The sequence below is a fragment of the Procambarus clarkii genome, chromosome 23 (genome assembly GCF_040958095.1).
Source record: "Procambarus clarkii isolate CNS0578487 chromosome 23, FALCON_Pclarkii_2.0, whole genome shotgun sequence".
NCBI classification, from domain to species: domain Eukaryota; kingdom Metazoa; phylum Arthropoda; class Malacostraca; order Decapoda; family Cambaridae; genus Procambarus; species Procambarus clarkii.
Window position 1 is genome coordinate 43,614,217 of NC_091172.1, and position 27,708 is coordinate 43,641,924.

Consider the following 27,708-nt stretch of genomic DNA (forward strand, 5'->3'; position numbering starts at 1 on the left):
CCATTTAATTGTTATGTTTTGTCACTCTTAGCGTAGTACATTGTTTTCCCCGTTTATGCAGTGTTTTAATTATACCCTAGACACTATTTGGCAAGGCCGATTTACATATACTTTGATCACTGCAGAAAAGAACTGTACTAAGACTCAAGGGTTGTAACAAATGGGGGCCTGTCCAGGATTTTAACCTTAATTCCCTGTAATGTATGTACAAATTGACAGTGCTAATTATTAATAGCAATTGCCTTCCTAGGTACTTTGTGATTATCTAGTGACACCTAATCAAGCCTGTGTGCAAAATTCTATGTCAATCTGAGCTGCTGTGAAAACTTCTCAACGCTTCATGATTTGAGGTAAGTGTTCAGCTTGTGCCAGGGGCCAAGCATAATTTTCAGTGTTGTTTCAAGTGCTAAGTTGTGATAATTTAGCCAATCATGGAGGATCAGGTTGCTGTGCTGTTAGAACAGCCAAATTTGGGTAAGATTAAGGACTTGAAGAAGTCTGGTTTGTTGTTTCTGGCTGATAAATTGAACTTAGCAGTCTCCAGGAAAATGTTGAAGGCTCGAGTGTTAAGAGTTATTGTCACACACTTGGTGGAGGAGGAGAAACTTGACGAGGAGTGTTTAGGAGAGTTAGAAGAAGTGACAAGGTGGCAATCTTAAAGTTGGAGATGGAGACTAAATTAGAAATGGCTAGGCTGGAAGCAGCCAAGCAGAGGTTGGAGTTGCAGAATCAGCAAAAACACCTTGAGTTGGAGGCTCAGTTATGACTAGCAGAGCAACAAACTAAACAAACCGAGCAGCAGACTAAACAATTAAAAATTCAGCAGAGCATAGCTGAAAATAATAACAGGTTGGAACAGCAGAGAATTGCAGCAGGGCTAGGTAACACTAGTAATAATCCAGAGAATACAAATAGTTCTTCCAAGTACAGTAAACATGTAGATTTACCTAAGTTTAATGAAGAAGATCCAGAAATATTTTTCTTGCATTTTAAAAAATTAAAGCAGTTGGTTCGGCTGTTTCGACCACTGGCAGATATTGCACGCATTGCAGGAGAAGAGGTCATGTGGTAAATTCCTGTTATGCTTTGCACCCAGAGTTAAAACCAACTGGTCTCATTTATTGTTGAGGTGTGCAAAATAAATTAACTAATGAACATGTAACTGTAAACCCCAATTGGGTTTAGAGGACCCCGCCACACGCTGTTGAGTTCACGCTACGCTCCTCACTCTAAGCTGTATTTCAGCCCTCATACTGCCGTCAGATGATGTAGACCACCACCCACAGGCAGCTAAGTACATGGAGTTCAAGCATGTTATAGCACAATCAAGGTAACCAACCCAATTCAACTCATTCCATCTCAAAAAAATTTCAAAACATTCCTCTACGGCTGTTAGAACCAGTGCATGCTGCCGCCTCTGCCCGCCACCGCGCTGCCTGACGCAAGTTTCCGCCACAACATATACTCCAGCCCATTCTCGGCCTATCATGTCTCCCAGGAACAGGACTGTGCAGGTAAATACGAGCAACAAAGCCCCTAACAAGGCATCTATCCCGACTAACACCAACAGCCATCGTATTTCTCCCTCTGGAAGCTCTGGGGCCTGTGGCAGCGGTGCTGCCCTCCCCTCCACCCCATTGAGCCAGGGAGCAGTGTCCTCTCAATCCTCTCCCATTACCATGCTAACATCCCAGTTTACGCAATTCAAGCGAGCTTCCGATCCTTCACCGGATTTCCCTAACTGGACCGAGAATCAGTGGTTCAAAAAGTTGTGCCTAGTCCTTGAGTCTCAAAATGCTGTCATCTTGAATCTTCAAAATGAGAATCTAGCGAACCGCGCGAATCTCCATCATCAACAACAAGAAATAACCCTCCTCCGTGAGGAAATTAGAAACTTTAAGGCTAGCCAAGATCAACTCCAGCATGACTTGAATGATCTCTGTGAGGAAAACAATCTTCTGAAACTGATGAAGCAATACAAAAACAAGAGGAAGCACTCAACAAAATGACTGTATGTATCAGTACATTATCCGCCCAACGTTCCGTCTCCCAGGAAGAACAAGATCAACAAAAGCTGCTTGACTCTGTTATTGTGTCGTCCCAAGATATACCTGTGGAACGTGAAGGTGAAAAGTGTATTGAAATAGTTCAGGCTCTCATAAAAAACGAATTGCAGGTCACTCTAAACAAAACAGACATTATTGCTGCCTACAGAGTAGGCAAAAAGAATCCATCAGGACAAAACCAACGGAAAATTCGCCTGAAGCTGACTTCTCAGTCCATGAAATCTTATCTTGTCCGGACAACTGCATCCCAACGGAAGGGAATATACATAAATGAGTGCTTGACTAGAAAAGACAGCAACTCCTCTACCGCCTGCGTCAAATCCGTCATCAAAACCCAGATGCAATTCATCAGTGCTTCGTTAGAGATGGCTTGATTAAAGTGAGAAAGACTTCAGGAGGTAAAATGTTTACAATTGCTAATGAGGAGAACCTCAACACTTTCCTCTCCCAATGTGGTTTGTCTCACCTTATTATCACTCTCAATGAATCAACTTAATTAACCCCCTTGTCACCTAGTGCGGGCTAGGTATTCTAAGTCTCCTTGTTTCACTTTTTAATGTAATTTTTAATTTACTCTTTACTAGTCATTTACTGGACTTAATTAATTGAGTGCATTAATATTTCTTTAGGTCTTATTAATTATACAGTCATAACTAAACTATTTATAGTTATTAATCTTTAGCTTAAATTTGCCTATGTTTATTATTCAACTTTTTTCTTTGATTTCATTAATTACCTAGGTTGCCTAGCCTCGCCATACTCCCTTACTCCATTGTACCCCTGGCTTTGCCTGTGTCTCAATAATACAAATTATTACTTACAGTGTACCAGAGAGTACCTGTAAGCCCCTTGTAAGCTACCTCATTTATTTTTTCATTTTGTGTTTGTTTTGTATAGTCTTGTTTATATATTTTTTCCCCCCCCCTTATATTTCAAAATTCTATTTTGTAATTTGCCTTTCTTGCCTTGTTTTTCTTCAACCAGCCTTTTATGCAGACATGTATAGACCCAGAACTTAACCTCTTATCCACTATCTATGACAATCATCACTTTAATGATCAAAATTGCAGATATTTTACAGCACATGATGTAACCAATGTATTAACACATAATCACAATAGCTCTGTACTCAACTTGAACGTTAGATACCTAGGTAAACACTTCGATGATGCTAGTGCCTTGATTGAAACTATTGACAACAAATTCTCTTTTATTATACTTACTGAAACGTGGTTGAAAGAGGATACTACTCAACTCTTTAACATGCCTAACTACTCGGCAATTCACAACTGTCGTCAAATCCAGAGAGGTGGTGGTACTGCTCTTTACTACCACCAAGAACTAACATGCTTAAAAGTAATTAGTACTAGAGACTGCTGTGGGGAGTATATCTTCGCCAGTTTCAGAGTCAAGGGTACCGAGTCTGTCCTGTCTGTGGGTGCAGTCTATAGAATTCCTAACACTGATGTGTCCGAATTCAACTCAAACCTTAGAAATCTAATTCTAGAAAACAGACTGAACAAAAACCATCTAATTATCGCAGGGGACTTTAATATTGACCTCTGCGTGCCTGAACACCCTACTGTTGTTAGTTTCCTCAACTGTATGAATTCCTGCTTCCTCATACCCTTAATCACTAGACCTACTAGAATCACTGATAGTACTGCCACGACTCTAGATCACATCTGGACCAACATAACCTCTCCGCTTACTTCAGGTATAATCACCGATAGCACTACAGACCATTACCCCACATTTCTCTTCACTAACATTAACAAACCACCTCTAGAGTCAAGGGAGTTAAGCTTTAGGCTGCACAATGAAACTGCTATAGACAATTTTATAACTGCTGCTGATAATGTCAACTGGGAGTCCGAGTTAGGTAACATAGGGGACATCAACCTAGCAGTGCAATCTTTTCCCCAAAAAACTCTTAGCCTTTATAACACCCACAGTCCTTGGCTTACAAAACAAGTCACAACCAAAAGGCTTAACAATCCTTGGCTTACAAAGGGAATACTTAAATCCATTAATAAAAAACATGATCTTGAGAAGAAGTATAGGGTAGGAACCGTCTCCAAAGAATTTTAAAAGAATTACTCGTTATTGCTATCTAAAATAATGAGACGAGTCAAAACTAAATACTACGAAGATAAATTTACCCAAATAAAGAGCAACATTAAAAAAACTTGGAGCACAATTTCACAAATATTGGGATCAAAGAAGATTTTAAATAACAAACCAATACTCCTGTCCAATAACGATGGTCAGCTTTCAGCCTCTGACTCTGCTATTGAGTTCAATAGGTTCTTCTCTTCCATTGGGTCATCCCTTGCAAACGATATTCCATCTTCCAGTACTGATGATAGGGACTATCTTACAGGTAACTATCCACAGTCTCTGTACCTAAAGCCTACTAATTCCACTGACGTCAATAGAATAATCATTTCCCTTAAAACCAAGTCTAGTGCCCTTGAGGAGATACCAACTTTAATTTACAAAAAAGCCACCAGATCTTTAGCTCCTGCTATTGCATTGCTCTTCAACAAGTCACTTGAACTCCAAACCTTTCCAGATATTTAAAAAAAAAGCGAGAGTAACCCCTGTCCACAAATGTGGTGATCTCACAGATGTTAACAACTACAGACTCATATCAATCCTGCCTAACTTGTCAAAAATATTTGAAAAACTATTCTACAAGCAGCTTTACTCTTATCTAGCCAAACACAATATACTTAGCTCTTGTCAATATGGCTTCAGACCCCAAAAAAGCACTAACGATGCACTTATTAGTATGATTAACTTGATTCATGCAGCTCTTGATAAAAATGAGTTTCCTGTTGGGTTATTTGTGGATCTGCATAAGGTTTTTGACACTGTCAACCACCAAAACCTTCTTCTTAAATTACATCATTATGGAGTCAGAGGACACTCCCTGCAATACCTCAAATCTTACCTTACTGACAGGCTCCAGTATGTTTCTGTGAATAATTCAATTTCTTCCACCCTACCCATCAACATTGGTGTTCCTCAGGGCAGCATACTTGGCCCTCTCCTCTTTCTCATCTACATTAATGACCTTCCAAATGCCTCCCAACACCTCAAACCAATTCTATTTGTTGACGACACAACCTTCATTTTCTCTAGTCCTGACCCCCTTGCTCTAAAAGCCACGGTAAATACTGAGCTAAATAAAGTCCATCTTTGGCTAACTGCCAACAAACTCACCTTTAACATTGACAAAACTTTCTATATTCTGTTTGGCAATAAATCCTCTAATCAAATAAATCTCAAAATAAACAATACCCAAATTCGTAACAAATTAGATGGCAAATTTCTTGGCGTTCTCATTGACCACAAACTGAATTTCCAGGGACACATTCTAAATATATCCAAAAAAGTTTCAAAAACTGTTGGCATTCTTTCTAAGATCAGATATTATGTACCCCGCCCTGCCCTGGTGACGCTCTATTACTCCCTCATCTATTCATATCCCAACTATGGTATTTGTGTTTGGGGTTCTACTACCCAAAATCATTTACGTCCTCTAATTACTCAACACAAAGCTGTTATTAGGACAATATCCCACTCTGGCCCCAGACATCACTCGGTACCCCTACTCAAATCTCTGAATATGTTAGATATTAAGTCACTGCACATTCTCTCATGTGTAATATACATATATAAAACGCTGAACTGTAATGCCAATCCTGACCTCAAACGCTTCATTGAAGGTTGTAACAGAACCCATGAGCACCACACCAGAAATAAATAGTTTTGATATTCCAAGAGTACGACTTAACCAAACTAGAAATGCTCTACAAATCAAGGGACCCAGAATGTGGAATGACCTTTCCAACCATGTTAAAGACTGTACCTCTTTCAACCAGTTTAAGATAAAAACGAAGCACTACCTAATAAATTCCCTGTAACCTACCTTACCCCTCTATTGTCAATCCACATCTGTTTTTTTTAAACAACGCTGTTTGTCGACCTAATTGTATTTGTGCTGCTTTTTCAGCCATGTCCCCCCCCTATTTTTATCTCTATTTTTATTTGTTCTCAACACATTTTATTCTTTATACTCAATTAGTATTAAGATTTAGTCATTAATGTTTTTCATGCCCGAAACGCTTTGCGTAATAGTGGCTTTAGGCATTGTATGTACTAGCTCTATCTATAATTCCATCAATCTTTGTAAAATCTCTTGTATGTATGTACCTTACCTAAATAAACATTTATTTATTTATTTATTTATTTATTTATTTATTTATTTAAACAGTATTCTCCATATATGTCTTCAGGTGAAGTTTTGTGTGTTAATGGGAAATGGAAGCCAATGGTTCTTCTTCGTGATACTGGTGCTTCCCAAACCTTAATTTCTGCCAGTATACTCTCTAATGTTGAAAAGAGAGATACTAGGAAGTCTGTAGTTCTTCAGAGTGTTGCCGACTGTAAAACTGTACCTCTGATAGATGTTAATTTGAGATCCACCATTACACCAAGTGTATACACTGTGGGTGTTAGTACACAGTTGCCCATCCCAGGTGTGGATGTTATATTGGGTAATGACGTGGCCATAAATCATGTTGGGGGTGAGATTGATCCTAGTTTGTTTAACCAGCCAGTTGCAGACCCTGTTGTTTATTCTGCCTGTGCTGAAGTTAGTTCTATGAATGAAAAATCTGTAGTAGTAGATGATTTTATCCACTATACCTGTGCTGATGTCAGTACTATTATTAATCCAGTTGTCAGTTGTGATGCTACTCAAGTATTTGTTCCAGTAACCAGTATCCCTTCAGTGGAGAAGTGGGATGTGGTTGTTCCAGATTCATGTGTGGCCAATCAAGTTGTTGAGAGCAAGCCAAGTACTATGACTGCTGTATTCAAATCCAGTAGATGATTTGGGAAAGGATGTCCATGTACCATTATCTTGCCCGCTCACTACGGACGTTGTGCCAGGAGTTGAGATTAACTTAAAAGCCACGACTCTATTGTATTCCAGCCAAGTGAATGGTTTAGGACAAGATGTCGGGTTGGCAGAAGTCTTCCCGCTGACTCCAAGTTTAGAATCAGTTGACCAGTTAGGATCAGTTGTCGAGAGTAAGTCTGTTGTAGAGGCCCCGCCTCATCCTAGTCAAGGTGATAGTAAAGGGGAGGAGGTCAAACTACCTGTTACTTGCCCGCTTGCTTCAGATTCAGAGTCATTTAATTTATGTAAGTTGAGTAGAACTGACCTCAAGATTTCAGAGAGATGCAAGGAGACAGTCTGTACTGTAGATCCAGTTCTGGAGAGTGTGGGAAATCAGTCAGAGGATCAGCTTTTGTCGAGTAGATGGAGACCTACTGAGCCTCCCTCTTCAGTTGTCTGTGAGGATGTGATCCAACTTGGTAGTGTTATTGATTGTGAACAGACAGTACTCAAAGCAGCTCCAGATGTCATGGGAGGAAATTTTGGTAAATTGTGTAAAACCTTTAAGGGTGATAAAATATCTTTTGGATCTAAGCTGCAGTGCTTTGTGGCTTGTGATTCTTATTCCATGGGGAGTAAGTATTTGAGATTGTGTAAATTGAGTCAGAGTGTTTGTAGGGTGTTCTTGCAATATATTGTTATTCCGCAGGAGCCATTCTCTTTTGTAGAAAAGGACTGTGGGACATCTTTGTCCAGCCTTGTTGTTGAACAAAGAGAGTTTACTCCAATAAGTTGTGCATCCACGCTGGGAAAAGTTGTGTGTGGGATGTTCTTGCAATCTACATTTATTCAGCAGGAGCCATTCTCTCTTGAAGTAATGGACTGTAGGACATCTTTGTCCAGCCTTGTTGTTGAGCAGAAAGAGTTTACTCAAGTAGGTTATTCATCCCGTTGTTCTGAGGAAGTGGAAAGTCATACTAGAGCAGTGTGTCGAATTTCAGATCCAACTTATTTTGATGTACGAGTAGTGAACAACATGTATGTTCCACTCAAGTGTGGTGTTGACTTTCAGAGTCAAATTGGTGTTGAAGGATTTAGTCATACTTGGGAGCAGATGGTTGAGGTTCCAGGTGTGTATTTCAAGTTGGGGGACAAGGTTATCATACCTAGTTGTAATAATTGTGAAAGGTTACAGATTGTACTCGGGTGGTTCCCAGGTAATCTGCTGTGCATCTTCAATATGATGAAACCCTTAAACCTCTTGTTTGATTGTTTGTCACCAGAATGAAATCACTTGGGAAGTGAAATCCATGGTAAGGGTTGTCAAGGTTTCAGGACTTTTTGTTAGTTTTTTGGAAGACTAGAAGGTTTATGAAAGTGTGTGCTGTGTTCAAGTCCACCATCAGAGGGAGTGAACTTGTTTTTAGAGTTGTGATTGAGATATGGTGCCTAGGCATAAGCTTGTGTTCTTTTGCTGATCATCATGACCGAGTTATAAGGAAATTGACTTACGCGTTTCTTAAGGATCAATTGAGTCAGTTCGATCAGGTAGTCTTTGAACTTATCTTGGGTTGTGTTTATTGGTTTCGAGGTCAAAGGTTTGCTAAGTCGTTGTGTTGTATTTCTAAAGGTTCTATGAGTGAAGAAGTTTTGTATGTAATTGTGAGGTTTAATGCTAATTTCTCTAATTTTAGTATCCATTGGGCGAGAGTATGTGTTCCACAGAGGATCAAGTGTGATGAGAAGCAGATGTCTTTGTCAGAGCATACCCAGGAGAAGTCCCTAATCTACTTTACATTCCAGTCAGCTTCAATTAAGCAGTTCAGGTCCAGAAAAAGGGAGTAATGGAAAATGGAGTCTGTCTTGGAAAATTTCTCCATATAGAAAATGGATCATATGGAAATATGGGACTGATCTCAGAGAAATAGTAGAAACAGATGGAAAGATAAATTGCCTTATTGACTGTGCGGAAACAGTTACATTATTTGACAGTTCTATTCATGCTAATACTAATAATGTTGTTAATAAGAGTGTGAAATATGATCTGAAACTAAGTGATATAAATGAGATAGTACCCTGGAGAGATAAATTTGCATACTCCAGTGAAACATATGTAGAACATGATGATAAGACTGAACTTTTGGATCTTCATGATTCAATAAACCTCAAGTGTCACACAATTTTTTTCTTGAAGATGGAAGTGTTACGTATCTCTAGTTGGATACGTATATAAATTCATGATAATAAGTCACGTCCAGTTCCTGTACATTTCGTGATTATACTTTTGATTTTTTTTTACTGAGTGAAATTTCATTGCTTTCTACATTGATCTTTTGTTGAAGTATTTTCATGTTGCATTTTCATGTTATATTTCATGCAGTCAAAAATATGAAATCAATCTTCAGTTAATTTAATTTTTTTCTTAGCGGACGGGAGGGATGTTACGAATCTTACAAGGATTCTAACATTACTCTTGAAGCTTATATTACTTTATTGTCTTGTTGTATAATTAGCATAGTATCCAGTTGTATGATTATACACTATTGCATGATATTCATTGTAGCATGATGTAGTGTGCCTGAGTTGCATTATATTGTATGAGGCTTTTCCTAGTTAATTCCTGTTGGAGGGGGTGTGGGTTTCTTCTGTGTGGGGGGATGACCATATTTGGATGAGGCCAGTGTGGGAACTTGTTGTCAAGCGAGTGTTTATTTTTCAACCTTGATTAATTCTTATTATTGTTCGCAGTGTTTTAATTATACCCTAGACACTATTTGGCAAGGCCGATTTACATATACTTTGATCACTGCGGGAAAAGAACTGTATTAAGACTCAAGGGTTGTAACAGTAGGCAGTACTTGAGGATGGAAGGGTGGAATTGAAGATGGTAGGATGTCCTTGAGGATTATTGAGGATTATAGGATGTACTCTAAAATAGAAGGGTGGACTTCAGGATGGTAGGATGTACTTGAGGATGGTAGAAAGTATTCAAGTAGGTAAGGATGTACTTGAAGTTGGAAGGATGTACTTGAGAATTGTAGGATGTACTTGAGTATGTTAGGATGTACTTGAGGATGGTTGGATGTACTTTAGAATGTACTTGAGTATGGTAGGATGTACTTGAGGATGGTAAGATGTTTTTGAAGATGGTACGATGTACTTGAGGATGATAGGATGTACTTGAGGATGGAAGGATGTACTTGAGAATAGAAGGATGTACTTGAGGATGGAAGGATATACTTGAGAATGGAAGGATGTACTTGAAGATGGTAGAATGAACGTGAGGATAGTTGGATGTACTTGAGTATGGTAGGATGTACTTGAGGATTGTATGATGTACCGGAGTGTTTAGACTTTACATGAGGATGGTGTGATGTACTTGAGGATGGTTGGATGTACTTGAGGATATTAGGATGTACTTGAGTATGGTAGGATAACCCTGAGGATGGTAGGATGAACTTACGGAAGATAAGATGTACTTGAGGATGGTAGGATAAACGAGAGCATGGTAGGATGTATTTGGAGATGGTTGGATATACTTGAGAACGGTAGGATGTACTTGGGGGATTGTATGATATACTTGAGTATGGAGAAAGGTACTTGTGTATTATAGGATGTACTTAAGGATAGTAAGAAGTACTTGAGGGTGGTAGGATGTACTTGATGATGGTAGGATGTACTTGAGGATGGTAGAATGTATTTGAGTATGGTAGGATGTAGTTGAGGATGGTAGGATGTAGTTGAGGATTGTAGGATGAACTTTAGTATTTAAGATGTTCTTGAGCATGGTAGGATGAACTTGAAGATGGTAGGATATTCTTGAGTATTTTAGGATGTACTTGAATATAGTAGGATGTACTTGTGGATGGTAGGATGTACTTGAAGATGGTAGGATGTACAGAAGGATAGTAGGTTGTAATTGTGTTTGGTAGAATATATTTGTGGATGGTAGGATGTACTTAAGTATGGTAGGATATACTTGAGGATGGTTAGATGTACTCGATTATTGTAGGACGGACATGAGGATGGTAGGATGGACTTGAGTGTGGTAGGATGTACTTGAGGGTAGTAGGATGAACACAAGGATGGTAGAATGTACTTGAGAATGGTTGAATGTACTTGAGGATGGTATGATGTATTTTAGTATTTTAGGATGTACTTGTGTATTGTAGGATGTACTTGAGGATGGTACGTTGTTCTTAAGGATGATAGGATGTTCTTGAGGATGGAAGGATATACTTCTGGATGGTAGGATGTACTTGAGTTGGAAGGGTGTATTTGAGAATGGTAGGATGAACATTAGGATTGTAAGATGTACTTGAGGATGGTAGGGTATACTTGAAGATGGTAGGATGTTCTTGAGATTGGTGGGATGTGCTTGAGGATGCTAGGATGAACTTGGGGATGGTAAGATATACTTGAAGAAGGGTAGGATGTACTTGTGGATGGTATTGTTGGAAATTATCCAACAATAATATTTTTTTTGTATTATAATACATCATGTTTGTATTATCATCGTAATTACTAATTTGTAGAATTAATCCAATTAATGTTTTTATTGTAAGGCAATATCTTACCAAATCCTTCCTGCAGTCTCAATGACGCCGGGAGGTAGCGACAGGCTAAAACACTGAATTCTGTTTATTTAATTACCTTCTTCCACTAAGGATAATCGTTTATTATGTTGATCATTTATATTGCATATTATTGCTTTTTGAATTCGTTCATTTAGGTGAATTAACAACTATAGTGGAAAATATTCAAATGTAAAACAATTCAATATAATATTCCTTCCTTTCATATAATGTAGTCATAATAAGCTGACTTGCATTGTGAAAAATATATTGCACCTTAATACATTAATTAGTGACATCAGAACTTGTCACGATTCCTTACTTGCCCAATTAATTACCAGTAAATAAAATACTTTGGGCTCAAGATCACTTTGAGTGTTCTGTGCATGCGTATCCCAGCCAGCTGGGAATGAGAGCGTCGCCAGCCACCTCGCCATTCGGACGCCATATTAACAGGTGTTACCAACGTGCAAGAGAGAAACGCCATTGCAAGGAACTTGCTTAGTATAATTTTTTTAGCTCCTACAATCACGAGAGCGGTGCCACGTTATTTCGGCAAATAATGGCAGTGTCCTGGAACCATTGAATCTCCAGCCCATAATCGACGTCTTAGCAACGGCAGTTGAAGACGAGTCACTTGGAGTCATTCCTCCCTTCAACAGACACTTGGCCCGGCAACTATTAATTACCTTTTATTTAACACTGTGATCACATGTTAATATATAGGCTAGTTGACGTTAGGACATTTATTTACAACAAAAATCCAGAACGTTTACTCTAGCCGCATTCCGTAATTTGTGTAGGAATTCATGTTCATTCATTTCTGTGGTAGACTTCCACAGTGTCAGATATATCGTTTAAATTTTAACGAAGAATTCAGTATTATTAGATATATCTGTAGTTATTTACGTAGAAGATTTCTACATTGTAATTGCCTTTCAGCTCCCGAGTTCACGTCACGTAAGGAGCTAGGCTACCCCACCTCTACGTGCAACAATTTCCCCGACGCAAAACGTCGTCAGTACTCACCTGGTTGTACTCACTTAGTTGTGCTTGCGGGGGTTGAGCTCTGGCTCTTTGGTCCCGCCTCTCAACTGTCAATCAACAGGTGTACGGGTTCCTGAGCCTATTGGGCTCTATCATATCGACATTTGAAACTGTGTATGGAGTCATCCTCCACCACAGCACTGCCTAATGCATTCCATTTGTCAACCACTCTGACACTAAAAAAATTCTTTCTAATATCTCTGTGGCTCATTTGGGCACTCAGTTTCCACTTGTGTCCCCTAGTGCGTGTGCCCCTTGTGTTAAATAGCCCGTCTTTATCTACCCCTGTCAATTCCTCTGAGAATCTTGTACGTGGTGAACATATCCCCCCTAACTCTTCTGTCTTCTAGCGACGTGAGGTTTAATTCCTGTAGTCTCTCCTCGTAGCTCATACCTCTCAGCCCGGGTACTAGTCTGGTGGCAAACCTTCGAACTTTTTCCAGTTTGGTCTAATACTTGACTAGATATGGACTCCATGCTGGGGCTGCATACTTCAGGATTGGTCTGACATAGGTGGTATACAAAGTTCTGTACGATTCCTTGTACAAGTGTCTAAATGCTGTTCTTATGCTAGCCAACCTGGCATATGCTGCTGATGTTATCCTCTTGATATGGGCTTCAGGGGACAGGTCTGGCGTGATATCAACCCCCAGGTCTTTCTCTCTCTCTAACTCGTGTAGAATTTCATCTAACAAATGATACCTTGTAACTAGCCTCTTGTTCCCTACACCTATCTTCATTACATTACATTTGTTTGGGTTAAACTCTAACAACCACATTCCTTTAGTTCGACCATTCCTTTAGTTTGTCTAGGTCTTCATAATGCTTCAAGCAGTCCTCCTTTGTTTTAATCCTTCTCAAAATTTTGGCATCGTCAGCAAACATTGAGAGGAATGAGTCTATACCCTCCGGGAGATTGCTCACGTATATCAGAAACAAGATAGGACCGAGTACAGACCCCTTTGGGACTCTACTGGTGACTTCACACCAATCTGAGGTCTCACCCCTCACTGTAACTCTTTGCTTCCTATTGCTTAGGTATTCCCTTTTCCACTGGAGCACTTTACCAGTTACTCCTGCCTGTCTCTCCTGCTTATGTACCAGCCTCTTATGGGAGACTGTATCAAAGGCTTTCCGACAGTCCAAAAAATGCAGTCTGCCCAGCCTTCTCTTTCTTGCTTAATCTTTGTCACCTGATCGTAGAATTCTATTCAGCCAGTAAGGCAAGATTTACCCTCCCTGAACCCATGTTGGCGATTTGTCATGAAGTCCCTTCTTTCCAGTCCCTTCTCATATTCCCTTCTTGGTGAGCATTCTGCTGATGGGGGAAGGCTGTTCCATGGGCGTGAGATGTGGGGTGGGTAATGGGGTCTCAGAGGATACTGGAGTGAAGGGTGGGGGGGTCAAGTGAAGGGGGGACAGGAAGGGTATGGGATGAAGGGGGAGGGAGGACAGGGGAAGAAATGGAGGGAGTAGGATATGGTTGGAGTAGGGAAGGGGAAGCAGGGTAGGAGTGGGGTGAGGGGAAGGGAGAGGTGGCTGAACATTTGAGTGAGGGCAGGGAGGGTTCGGGGTTATCTCGAGATGATTTCGGGGCTTTAGTGTCCCCACGGCCCGGTCCTCGACCAGACCTCCACCCCCAGGAAGCAGCCCGTGACAGCTGACTAACACCAAGGTACCTATTTTACAGCCTGGTAACAGGGACATAGGGTGAAAGAAACTCTGCCCATTGTTTCTCACCGGCGCCCGGGATCGAACCCGGGACCACAGGATCTCAAGTCCAGTGTGCTGTCCGCTCGGCCGACCGGCTCCCTTTGTTTGGGTAGGGGAAGTTTCTATGCAGAAGAGGGTGGAGTTGCCCCTCCCTTCTGGTGTTACTGGGTTGCTGGTTGAGGGTTCCCCCCCTCTCCCCTGGGGATGTTGTGTAGGGAGTTGTGTTTTCCTGGTTATCTCCTCTCTCCTGGTGCATCTTTCTTGCTTCTGCAGCCATTGCTCTCTCCTCCCTCATCATGTCCCTCTGCAGAAATACTTTTTTGAATTCTCCCACATATTGCAGGTAGCTCTTCCTTGTTAGAATCTTCTCCTTTGTGGCCTTGTTTGCAAATACTATCTTCAACACACGGTCTCTGTCCTTGTTGTACCAGCCCATCCTGAAAACCTTCTCAATTCTATGTTCAGTCCCTTCCATCTCGAGCCTCCTTAGTATTTCATTCGCTGCTGCTCTGTCCTTATCATTCCATTCTGTCCTATTAGAGCCTTCCTGCTCCTTAATACCCACAGCTACCACTGATCTTTTTCTTTCCAGCAGCTGACTAGTGGCCTTTGCTGCCTCCTGTGAGGTGGCTGCTTTCATGGCGTGGAAAGTGTAGCGTGGAAAGTGATTTCGCAACTCTCAATTTACAGCTAAGCTGTTAACTTCTTTTGAAGCAGACATAATAACTTAGCTACCTTAATGATCTAATGAGATCAATACTGCTAACCCATTGATTTGATTATATATTTTACCATATTACTGTAGTATTTGGAGGCACCTTTGCCTCTTATTATTGCATAATCTATTTAATTTAATTTACATTTAGTTACTTCAGCGATGAACCAGCACTGAAATCATGCTTGGGATGTACTAATATTTTTGCATGTAACCCCCCATTTTGGGTGAGTGAATTTGACTCATAATATACAATCCCTTTAATATTCAATACATTATTAATTAAGAACATCTATAGGACACTAGTCCATGGATTTAATTTCAATGCACTTGCTCTAGCTAGTTTTCCACTTTTTCACGAAACGTGGTGATCCTTCGAAGCTATCGAAAACAGTATCAATTTAAATGATTTACATGAGTCAAGTTTTCCCACACAAAATTTGGTCATTGCGTTAATTCATGGGTGATGTACTTTAGAATTTTAGGACGACTTGAGTACAGTAGGATGTACGTGAGGATGGTAGGATGTACTTGAGGATGGTAGGGTGTACTTGAGGATGGTAGGATGTACTTGAGGATGGTAGGATGTACTTGAGGATGGTAGGATGTATTTGATGATAGTAGGATTTACTTGAGGCTAGTAGAAAGTATTCAAGGAGGAAAGGATGTACTTGAAGATGGAAGGATGTACTTGAGATTAGTAGGATGTACTTGAGTTTGGTAGTTGTACTTGAGGATGGAAGAATTTTTTTGAAGATGGTAGGATGTACTTGAGAATGATAGGATGTACATGAGGATGGTTGGATGTACTTGAGGATGGAGAAATCCACAAGGGCCGTTATCTTGATAACCTCACCCTTGAGGATTTCGGGGCTTAGTGTCCCCGCGCCCTGGTCCTCGACCAGGCCTCCACCCCCAGGAAAGCAGCCCGTGACAGCTGACGAACTCCCAGGTACCTATTTACTGCTAGGTAACAGGAGCATCAGGGTGAAAGAAACTCTGCCCATTGTTTTTCGCCGGCGCCCGGGATCACAGGTTCACGCGTCCAGTGTTCTGTCTGCTCAGCCACCGGCTCCCTAGCCATGATGAGGGTTGAAACCTACGTCCGAGAGGATCCCAGACGCTACCTTAATTGACTGAGCTATGACATGGTTAAATGAATTGCAACCGGGAAATCATCTTGACCTACAATGGATCCTGCAGTCTCTCCGAGACACAAAGCAGGTTTTTACACAATTCCCCCATGCACCCGAGCTCTGTCAATAAGCTGTTCTACCTCTTCGCCATTACTTCATTACACACAGAAATCACAATAGTGTGATGCATCAAATGAACAAATCCACATGGGCCAGATTTCTGTATGTAATGAGGTAAGGACGAAGAGGTAGAACAGATTATTGACAGAGCTCGGGTGCATGGGGGAATTGTGTTAAAACCCTGGTTTGCGTCTTGGAGAGACTGCAGCATCCGTAGTAGGTCAAGATGATTGGACAACTCCACATTAACACCTGTGTTAGAATGGCCTCACCATTTAACTATTATCTATCTCGGTGGTAATGATATCTATCCATCTTGACACCCAGCTGAAGTCATCAACCATATCAGAAATATTATTAACTCCTTTAGGAAAAACAACAGTGCCGTTGTGTTCACATTAGTGGAACCTTGCCAACTGTGGAGTGATAATCATTGGGGAGTGAGTCCTGAATACTATCAGCGTGCAGCTAAATATATTAATTTTCGTCTGAGAAAAAGAGTAAGGCTAGACGCCAGCTATATTCTCTTTACAGCCAGACCATATCGTGAAAACTTGGCCTTAGATGGAGTACACCTGTCAGGAGAGTCCAGGACACATGTGGTCGATAAATTAGTTAACACTATCAACCACCATAGGAGGTTGTGGCTGGAAAGCCAAAATTAACTGTACATATATAATTTGGTATACCTATATTCTTTATAAGTGTATGTATTCTATACATCAATATCACAAAAATCACAAAAATACAGCACTGATACATTCACATTATTGCACCATTTCTTGTATTTTATGCCAAAACAAAGAGTAGAATTTTAAACTGGAATTGTACTAAGGTGCACAGAAAGCTAGCCTATACTATTTAGCTACTTATTAGGTAGGATTTATTTCTAGCTAGTGCTGTAGTAGACAGTGCTGGTTCACTATAGTTTACAATTGTGCCGACCCAGAATTAGGGTGGGACTTATTATCTTGCATTCATTAATTGTGTAATTTTATTATTTCTTGTGTACGTCTTTGAGTGCTACTGGTTGTCACAATACCAACCTAAAGGTGATAAAGATGAGCTAGTCCTAGGGTATTTTATTATCTTGCTTTAATTGTGTAATTTTATTATTTCTTGTGTACGTCTTTGAGTGCTACTGCTTGTCACTATACCAACCTAAAGGTGATAAAGATGAGCTAGCCCTAGGGTACTAGTACTACCATAGTGGCATCTGTGCATCACTTAGCTATTTACTGTTAGGTAGGTATGCTAACCTCCCATTGATGTAGGATTATATAGCCTAATCCCAGAAATTAAATATTAGGCTACTATACCAATATTCATCTCTGCTACATAAGTCAATATCCTAGTTACATTTGTAATAACTACATTTAATCCAAGAAGTCTTTAACCACTAAAATGGATATGGCTGGAAGAATGAATAGGACCCTTGCAGGTCTGAAAGGTCACTTGACCAGACAGATCAATAAATGCTAAGATCTCTTTCAACAGTCATCCATAGACTATTTAGAACTGGAAAGTTATCTCCTAGTTGCTAAAAACAGGTTTGAACAAATTAAAGTTCACATAATTCAATATTTGTCTGAACTCAGTAGGACACAAATTACAGAAACAGATCAAGATGACATCATGCGAGATTTAGCCCAGTACGAAGATGATGTACAGGTTAAATTGCAGTCCTTTGAAAGGCTGATTGCTAAAAACAAAGTAGTCACAGCTTCTACAAATCTTCAACAACCTAAAGTTAATTTACCACTGATTAGTCTTCCAACATTCTTTGGTAGTGAGAATGAAAGTTGGGATGATTTTTGGAATAAGCTTGTAGATGCAATAGACTCTAAAACCAACATTCCTAAAACTACCAAGTTTACTTATTTACAAGGTCAACTCTGAGATGAAGCCTTGAAGATAATCTCAAACTTAAATTTGTCCTGTGATGGCTATGACCTCACAGTTCAGCTGCTTAAAAGCAACTATGATAATGACGAGAGGACTATCACCCTTTTAGTCCAAAAGCTTTTGGATTTACCACCAACAGATAATTATATTCACTCTCTTCAAACCTTTCGGTTAGAACTGGAGTCTTTATTCAAGGCATTAAGCCTCAAAGTTGACGTCAAGACTGCTGAGTGATGACTCGAGTAGTTGTTTACGTAAATTGCCCAGCGAAACTCTAGACAAACTGTGTGCTTTATACAATAAAAACCTTTTTGAATGTGACAGATATCAAAGAAGGTTTACGCTCTGTACTCGAACGACAATGAGCCAATCAGGATGGAAAAGGTAGTTCAACACATTCTGCTAACACTCATCTTAAACCCCAAGGTAAGACAATTGCCACATTAAAACCAAAATTACTTAAACCATCTCCCAAGTAGAAAAATAGTAATGTGGGTACCTATACGGTAAAGCCCTCAAAACCTGAAGTGAGTGTACATCCTAAAACTCATACTACAATAAAGAAGTGTTTGTTCTGTCAAGAAGAGCATAACGCATATAAATGTCATAACTACTTAGGTCGCAGTGCAAGAATCAAATATCTCAAGGAACTGCACAGATGCTCCAAATGTCAACAATTACAATTATTACTTAATCTATCAACGGTATAGGTTAAGTAATAATTGTAAATAAGAAGCAATAAGATGCTTATCTTAACATACTAAGAAAGTTAGGTGAGGTCGGTGTTTTCTATGAAGCTTTTTAAGGTAAACTAAAATATTCACAATCAATTAGTATGTCACATATGCACTTATTAAATAAGCCAATATTGACTGTAAGCAAGTGCGAGAACGGGTTGCAAATGTATGTGATCTCATGAACCCAACAACTGTACTGTTGTTCTATATGTGTGCAACAAATGCCATTAAGGCCAACATCATTCAACACTGTGTGGGGAAACCCAACAGAGGTCAACAAATCCTCATGTTGATTCCAGTAACTCCCCAACTGTGCAATATTGCAAAGTACATCAAGAAGTATATGTACTTAATAACAAATCTGGAAATGCTACCACTTTACCTACAGGTCAGCTGAGATTATATAATTAGAAATCTAAGAATATCACACGTGGTCTTTTCGACCAAGGTTCTCAACAAACATTCATTACCCAACAACTGGTTGATCAGTTGAAATTAAAAACTTTATGTCAAGTGAAATTAAACATTTCAGGATTTTTTCTAATTACTGCATCCCGCGATTACAAAATTGTGAGTTTCGGTACACCTAGGAGGCTATGCTAGCCCAATACAGGCTATTGTCATGGACAAAATCCCATCTGACCTATATATATCTGGTCTAGGGAAAATACAGCCAAACTTCTTAAACGAAGTGGTATAAAGTTGGCTGATTACAAAATATACTCTGACCGCCTCACCGATGTAGGTATACTTGTAGGGGCAGATAATTATTACGGATTTATTACTGGATGCACCAAGCAACGTGGAATAAATACGTTGCTTTCTTCTGGAGGCAAATTACTCACAGGACCGGTGTTACCCCAGGAAAATCTACACTAGTAAGTGATCAAAAAACAATTCCATAATAGTTGTGTGACTAGGCTTGGAACAGTCACCACTTCAATTCAGAGACATGGCTGAGGATATTTCTGATCCCCCCTGTGTATAAATTATGGGATTTAGATACTTTAGGCATTGTCCCTGAACAACCAAGTCCAGATGACACTTGAACTTATCAACAGTATCTTAACTCAGTTATCTATCAAGACAACCAATACTAGGTTAAATTGCAATGGCAGCTAAATCACCTACAGCTACCAGTAAATTATTTCATGGCATAAAGTCAATTAAAATCACAGATAGCTAGGTTAAATAGACAACCTGAAAACTGCAATTGTATCACAAGTTGATACAGCAACAACTTGCAAACAAATTTATAGAAGTTGTTGAACATGATAACACCAAACTAGGTAATTACTTGCCTCATCATGCCCTCTTGAAGGACTCGGTTACTACACCCATCAGGATTGTATTTAATTGTAGTGCCACGGTGAAGGCAAATAATGTGTCACTCAAAGATTGCTTACAAACTGGCCCAAGTCTAACTCAAAGACTCCATGACGTCCTATTACGGTTTAAATTAGTAACTTACACCTATACGACCGACATCAGTAAGGCTTTCTTAAGAGTAGGTCTACAAAAGGAAGGCCGAGAATTTACCAAATTTCTCTGGATAAAGGATCCTAATAGCGAAATCATCACATATCGATTTGCTTCAGTCCTATTCGGAGCTACTTCTTCCCCATTTTTACTTTAAGCAACCTTGGACACACATTTGAAGAAGTCTGATAGTCCATACAAGACGAAAATTAGCAATAACCTATATGTTGACAACTTCCAGGGAACCACCAACGTTAAAAACAAATTAATCGAAATTTATCAGGAGGCTAACCGTTAGTTACTAGGAGCCAACATGCCTGTACAATCGTGGATCTTTAATGACCAACAGCTGAATCAAACAATTGAAAATAAATTTCCAAGGTACAAGGTACCGTGTAATCAAAGGTTCTAGGCATGGAATGAAATACTTCCACTGACGAATTAAACATTAAGTCTGTGGAAACCAACAATTCTCCTTTAACCATGAGAAAATTACTCTCGTATGTCAGTAAAGAATTTGACCCTTTAGGCTTACTTTGTACTATTTTAATTAAGGGTAAACTTCTCATCCAGGAGTGATGGCAAATTAACATGGGGTTGGGATGATCCATTACCTAATGATCTGCAAGATAAGTGGCAGCAACTAACGACGGATTTAAATAAACTTAGTATTCTGAAATTTCCTCGCAATGTTTTAGGACTAAGCTTACCCACTAATTTGCATGTGTTTTGCGATGCCTCAAGCAAAGCATATGGTGCAGTAGCCTATTTAGTAAACACTAAGCAATCATTTCTACTTACTTCTAAAGCTAGGGGTGGCCCCAATTAAGAAAAGGTCACTATCCCAAATGGAGTTAACAGCTTTGTTAGTAGGTGTAAGACTGGCTCACTACCTGACCAAGACACTCAGTGATATTCACTTTGGTGAGATAGTAGTGTGGTTAGATAACGAGGCAATCTTACAATCGGTTAAGAACAATATTAACAAAACTCCCTATGTCAGTAATAGAGTTAGGGAAATACGAGAACTGTTAGCTGACTATAAATCGAGATATATCCCCACCAAGGACAATCCAGCTGAATACCTATCAAGAGGATTTACTCGAGACAATTAATTAAAGCCGGAATGTGGTTTACAGGATCCCAATGGTTGGTTAGTGGTCAGTGTCCCAAACAGAACCCACAAGTCATAGTGACCAATATCACTGTCCCCACTGTGGATCCAGAACCCCCTCGATCTTTAGCTATTGATCCTCATCATTATTCTAGTCTAGACAAATTACTAGGGGTTACTCAAGTTGTGTTTGATTTCCTTAACAAGATAGGAATTAAATATCAACTCCAAAGTCCCCTAAAATTCTGGATCAAACAAGCCCAAATGGAGACTTATGGGAGAGAATACAAACGTCTTCCAGATAAATTAACTTACTCTCTAGGTATTTGGTTTGATTCTGATAACTACAACATCTTAAGATGTGTAGGACGTCTGTTACACGCAGAAGTCGATTTGGAGGTAAAGAACCCTATGCTTCTTCCTCATCACCACATCATAACTAAACTTATAGTACTACTTTGCCACGAGCATGGCACCTTACATGATGGAGTGTTAGACACTCTCACTGACTTACGACAGAAGTTTTGGCTTCCCCAAGGTCGTTAAACTGTCAAATCCATTATTAAATCTTGTGTTATCTGCAGAAGGTATGATGCTCGGGTGTGTCCTTACCCAGGACCTCCACCACTTCCTAAAGAACCAGCTGTTCACCTTCGTCCCTTTGAAACCACTCGTGTAGATTATACAGGAGCTCTCATTTTTAACAGGCACGCCAGATAAATTTTCGGTGAAAGCCTATATATGCCTCCTCACGTGTGTAACCACACGAGGCGTACATCTAGAAATAATTTCTGACATGAGTGCAGAAGCATTCCTACAAGCCTTTCGTAGGTTTTCAGCATGTCGATACTGTCCCAAACTAATGATCTCTGATAATGGATCTTACTTTGGGGCAGGAGAAGCTTGCTTAAGAGAAATATGGAACCACCCAGAGGTACGTTCAGTATTCAAACAGTAACAGTGCCACTGGAAATTTATAGCTCCTAGAACACCATGGCAGGAAGGATTTTATGAACGCATGGTAGGCACTGTGAATAAATGCTTAAGGAAATCTCTACATTCGACAGAAGATTAGCCTTACCGAGCTTCAAACCCTTGTCACGGAAATAGAGGCACCAGTCAACAACCGACCATTAACCTATCTTTCAGATGACTTCTCCCAGAGAGAACCTCTGAGTCTCTCTCATCTGGTACATGACAGCCTTCTTAATCCTTTATTATCTCTAGAGTATGAGGATTCGGAAGACCCCTCATGTGTTGGAAGGAATGACTTGGTGGAGAGTTACAAACATCTTTCTAAAGTGATAGGCCGGTGGAATAAAGTGTGGACTTGTGAATACCCCACTGCTCTGAGAGAGTACCATTATGGAGCTGCAAGCCCATACTATAAAGTAAAACTAAACCTGGCGATCTTGTATTAGTAGATAATTACAGACCAAGGTTAGATTGGCCTATAGGCAAGATTGTTGCTGTCCAACCTGATCACCAAGATATATTACCAATAGTTAGGGCTCAGTGTCGAGGCACGACCACCTAAAAAACTCTAGAAAAGCTAGTTCCTCTAGAATTAGCTGAACATGAATGTAATTCAGAAGTAGAGTCACCCCAAGTTTCAGAAGACAGTGATCCTGTCAACACAGGCACACATCCATCTAGAGTGGCAGCTCAACAGTGTAAACTGAAACTTAAACAGTGTTTTCATTCTGCCTAGTTGCAGATGACCATCTTCTGACGTTGAGAAGATTTCTGAGATCTGCAAGCATGATTCAACGACAGTGTAACTGAACTAGTACAAGTCATTGTGACACCAGTTATTGAAGTTTGCTGTAGATTTGGAGATTTCTTGACCTTAGAAAATCCAGTGTTTAATATTTAAATTTTGATTTATGTTCCCACAAAGACTTGTGTCACATCTGTTTCGCAGATACGGGACATCCGTTATGTACTTACTAAAGTACTAATATGCTAAATTAATGAATATAACTTCTGGGAAAAGTAACAGGTACGTCAGTACTAAGACATGAACTGCGACCAGTGTTTTCTCCCCCTGGAGTTATGTTGGAAATTTCCAACACTTAATTACTACCCTTTAGCTCTTTAAGAAACAATTCTTGCACTAACCATTATATTTTACTAAAACTAATTATCAGTAGTGTAATGATATTAATTCATATCATACTGCATAGAAATCATGCCAAAAGTTTCCCAGTATCCATGGAGTGTTGCGTCAGCCAGCACGACTGGGCAAAAAACATCTACATTTAAGAGAATTGTGTTAAATTCTCCTTTATTCCAGCAATCTTTAACAAGAATTATTAGCTGATAATATATTCACCATTGATCAAGCAATATAGCGTTATCTGCTGGGATCACTTTTATACAGTTGCGAGCTGTTATCACAGGGCATTTATGGAGGAATAAACTCCCTTATAGCTTTTTCGTCTATGTGAACTTCGTTTCATTTTGATTGTTACATAGCAAGAGTTTAATTAATATTAGCTCTCCTATGATTAACCTTGTCTTTATTATCTCGCATAGATAGGCAAGTTATAGGAGTTATTTCCTCCGTTCCAGCACTCCGTGCTGCCGTGCATGCGCGGGCGAGAGAGAGAAAGATCAGAGAAAGGAGCAGGCATTTTTCTCAGATAGACAGTGTCTGGAAGCTCGCTAGATTTACCGTCTAGTTATTGCATCATCCTTGCTACTGTAGATGTTAGAGTGTCGGAGCAACTTCATCATTTCTCAGACACCAGTATCGGCAAACCATAAGTCCATATTGCTTTTGTTGTTTGTGATCACATCCTAATATTAGGCAGGACGTTTATCGTCATACTGTATGCCCACTAAAAGTAACTAGTAAGTTTTATTTCAGGGTGCTCTCACATTTAATTTAGAAATATGTGTGGTATCATATCATTTTAGATAGTATTTACATACTGCCCATATTTCAGCTTGTGTATTAACAGCAAGAAGGGAGATAAGCCTCTACCTAGATTACGTGTTCACAGAATATCCTGAAGCAACCAGTTTCCATGATGTTTACTGCCAAACATATGCTACTATATCTTCATACAGCTAAGCTGTTATTTCATTCTTGTAGTTTAGTAGAACATTATTATTCATTTATCTGAAAATATTTAAAATAAGTTCTAATAGTCCATACATATTCTTTACCATGTGATATATATTAATGTCGTATTAATTGCAGAAGTAGTGCATTAACTTCTCATTTAAATTACCCCCCCCCCCCTAAAATTTGTGGTGTGAATCTGCTCAATATTTATTTTTAATCTACAGTCCATTTATTGCTTTTATAATTTTACTTGTGATTATCCAAGAGATCCATAGGTACTGGTTCTCAAATTTATTTCTAATTTATTTCATTAATTTATTTATCTTTAAAAGAGTGGTCCTTCGATATTATTGAATTTTATTATTATTAATCTGAGCAAGATTTTCCCCACAGGATGTACGTGAGGGTGGTAATGATGAACTTGAGGATGGTAGGTTGTATTTGATGATGGTAGGATGTACTTGAGGATGGTAGGATGTACTTGAGTATGGTAGGATGAACTTTAGTATGGGAGAATGAACTTGAGGATGGTAGGATGTACTTGAGTATGGTAGGATGTACTTGAGGATGGTAGGATGTACTTGAGTATGGTAGGATGTACTTGAGGATGGTAGGATATAATTGAGAACAGTAGGATTATTTGCAGATGGAAGGATGTATTTGAGGATGGTAGAAAGTATTCAAGGAGGGAAGGATGTACTTGAGGATGGTAAGATGTACTTCAGTATAGTAGGATGAACTTCAGTATGGTAGGATGAACTTGAGAATGGTAGGATGTACCTGAGTATGGTAGGATGTACTTGAGGATTGTAGGATATAATTGAGGATGGTAGGATTTACTTGCAGATGGTAGGATGTATTTGAGGATGGTAGAAAGTATTCAAGGAGAGAAGCATGTACTTGAGGATGGTAAGATGTACTTGAGTATGGTAGGATGTACTTGAGGAGTAAAGGGTGGACTTGAGGATGGTAGGATATACTTGAGTATTGTAGGATGTACTTGAAGATGGAAGAATGTACTTAAGGATTGTAGGATGTTCTTGAGGATGGTAAGATGTACTTGAAGATTGTAGGATGTATTTAAAGATGTTAAGATGTACTTGAAGATTGTAGGATGTACTTGAGGATGGTAGGATGTATTTGAGTATGGTAGTATGTAGTTGAAGATGAAAGGATGTACTTGAAGGTTGTGGGAAGTACTTGAGTATTGTAGGATCTACTTTTGGATGGTAAGATGTATTTGAGGATGGTAGTGTGTACTTGAGGATGATAAGGTGTGCTTGAGTATTTTGGAATGTTCTTGAGAATGGTAGGATGTACTTGAGAATGGTAGGATGTACTTGACGATGGTAGGATGTTCTTGAGAATTGTAGGATTAACTTCAGGATGGTAAGATGTACTTGAATATGGTAGAGTGAGCCTGAGAATGGTAGTATGTCCTTAAGTGTGGTAGAAGGACCACCACCACTACCACTACCACCACCAGCACCTCTACTACCACTACAACTACCACCACAACCACCACTTCCACTAGCACAACCACTACTACCCCCATATCTACTACTATTACCACCACCACCTCCACTACCACCACCACCTCCAATAGCACAACCACGTCTACCACCACCAACATCTCCACAACCACCACCACCACCACCTCCACTAGCACAACCACTACCACCACCTCCACTAGCACAACCACTACCACCACCTCCCGAACCACCCCCCACCACCACCTCAACCACTACTACCACCACAACCACTGCCACCTCCACCACCACAACCGTCACCTCCACTACCACACCCTCCTCTACAACTACCACCACCTCCACTACCACCACCATATACACTTCCAACACCTCCTCCATGGATTCTGCATTAAGTGAAAATAATTAATACTAAATGTTGATCCCTTCTTAATTATTTTCCTGTTTTATTTTTTCTAATTGTAGAAAAATATTGTTTATATATTTCTACACTTTTATATATACCATTATTCCCGAAAACCACTTCTTTGCAATATTTATGGTTGCCACAAAGTCTCAAATTTTGTTTAGCCAACGTTGTGCAATAAGTTGTGGCAACCTATTTACGACCCCACAAAATAAGGTAACTAATACGTGAAAACAAACGTTTCCATTGCTTTCAAAAACTTTCCTGGTACGTTGTGGCAACCTAAATTGTTTGCTTGGCTCCCCCCTCTGCGACCTGCATGAGGTCCTCCCTTTTTACTGCCCTCTCGAGGTCCTTCCACACCTACTGCCATCCCTCAGGTCCTCCCTCCCTTGCTAACCTCCCGAGGTCCTACCACACCTGCTGCCCTCTCGAGATCCTCCCTCCCTGACTGCCCTCTCGAGATCCTCCCTCCCTGACTGCCCTCATTACGTCCTCTCTCCCCTGTCATGCCTCGCGTCATTATGACCAATCACAGCTCGCCGTAATGACACCTGCCTCCATTGACTTACACACATGGCGTAACGTCAGATTCCTGTTGACTCCAATCCCTTTATTCAAAGAAGGACACTTTCCATTCTTTAGAAAACGTTACATCAACACTAAATGGAACATAACTCTCGGCACTTGCATAACAATAATATATAAGACTAAAATTTCTATGATTAAAACGTGAAAAAATTGCATTTATTTTAATGACAGACATAAGTGAAGAAAATTATTATAAATTTATGATAGTATTATTGAACACATGTTATAAATAAGTTATGGATTTAGGTAATTTAATGCCATAATCTGGATTTTCATACTTATTTATACTTATTAAAGACAAAGATGTGGACAGGTTCTCACCTTCAGGAATGGTTGTCGGGTCCTGGCTTATGAACTCCTGATATATAAGGCTGTACACTCCTGTTTCTTTAAGAATGTTCAACATTCCTTCTGAGGGGTCCAGGGCATCTATGTTCCTAGAATGTTACTTTCTATTAATGTTTCATGGAACATATATTTCACCATTTCACGAAATCTCAGTCCCCAACGACACCAGAAATATTGGGGAACACTGGCCAGGCACTTTGGATTCATATTATGTAACAAGTTACCATATAATGTCAGACAGACAAACACACTCGATAGTTTGAAGCTTTTGTTAGTCAAATATAT

The 27,708-nt window shown here is 39.7% G+C and overlaps 1 protein-coding gene across 1 annotated transcript in view; it reads right to left on the reverse strand.

Annotated features, from left to right (window-relative positions):
- LOC138367840 (uncharacterized) overlaps window positions 1–27,708 on the reverse strand; it is a 455,100-nt gene that overhangs the window by 103,047 nt on the left and 324,345 nt on the right. Inside the window, exon 6 of the mRNA XM_069329821.1 lies at window positions 27,397–27,512. Within this exon, the coding sequence (XP_069185922.1) occupies window positions 27,397–27,512 (116 nt within the window). The remainder of the gene's footprint in view (window positions 1–27,396; window positions 27,513–27,708) is intronic.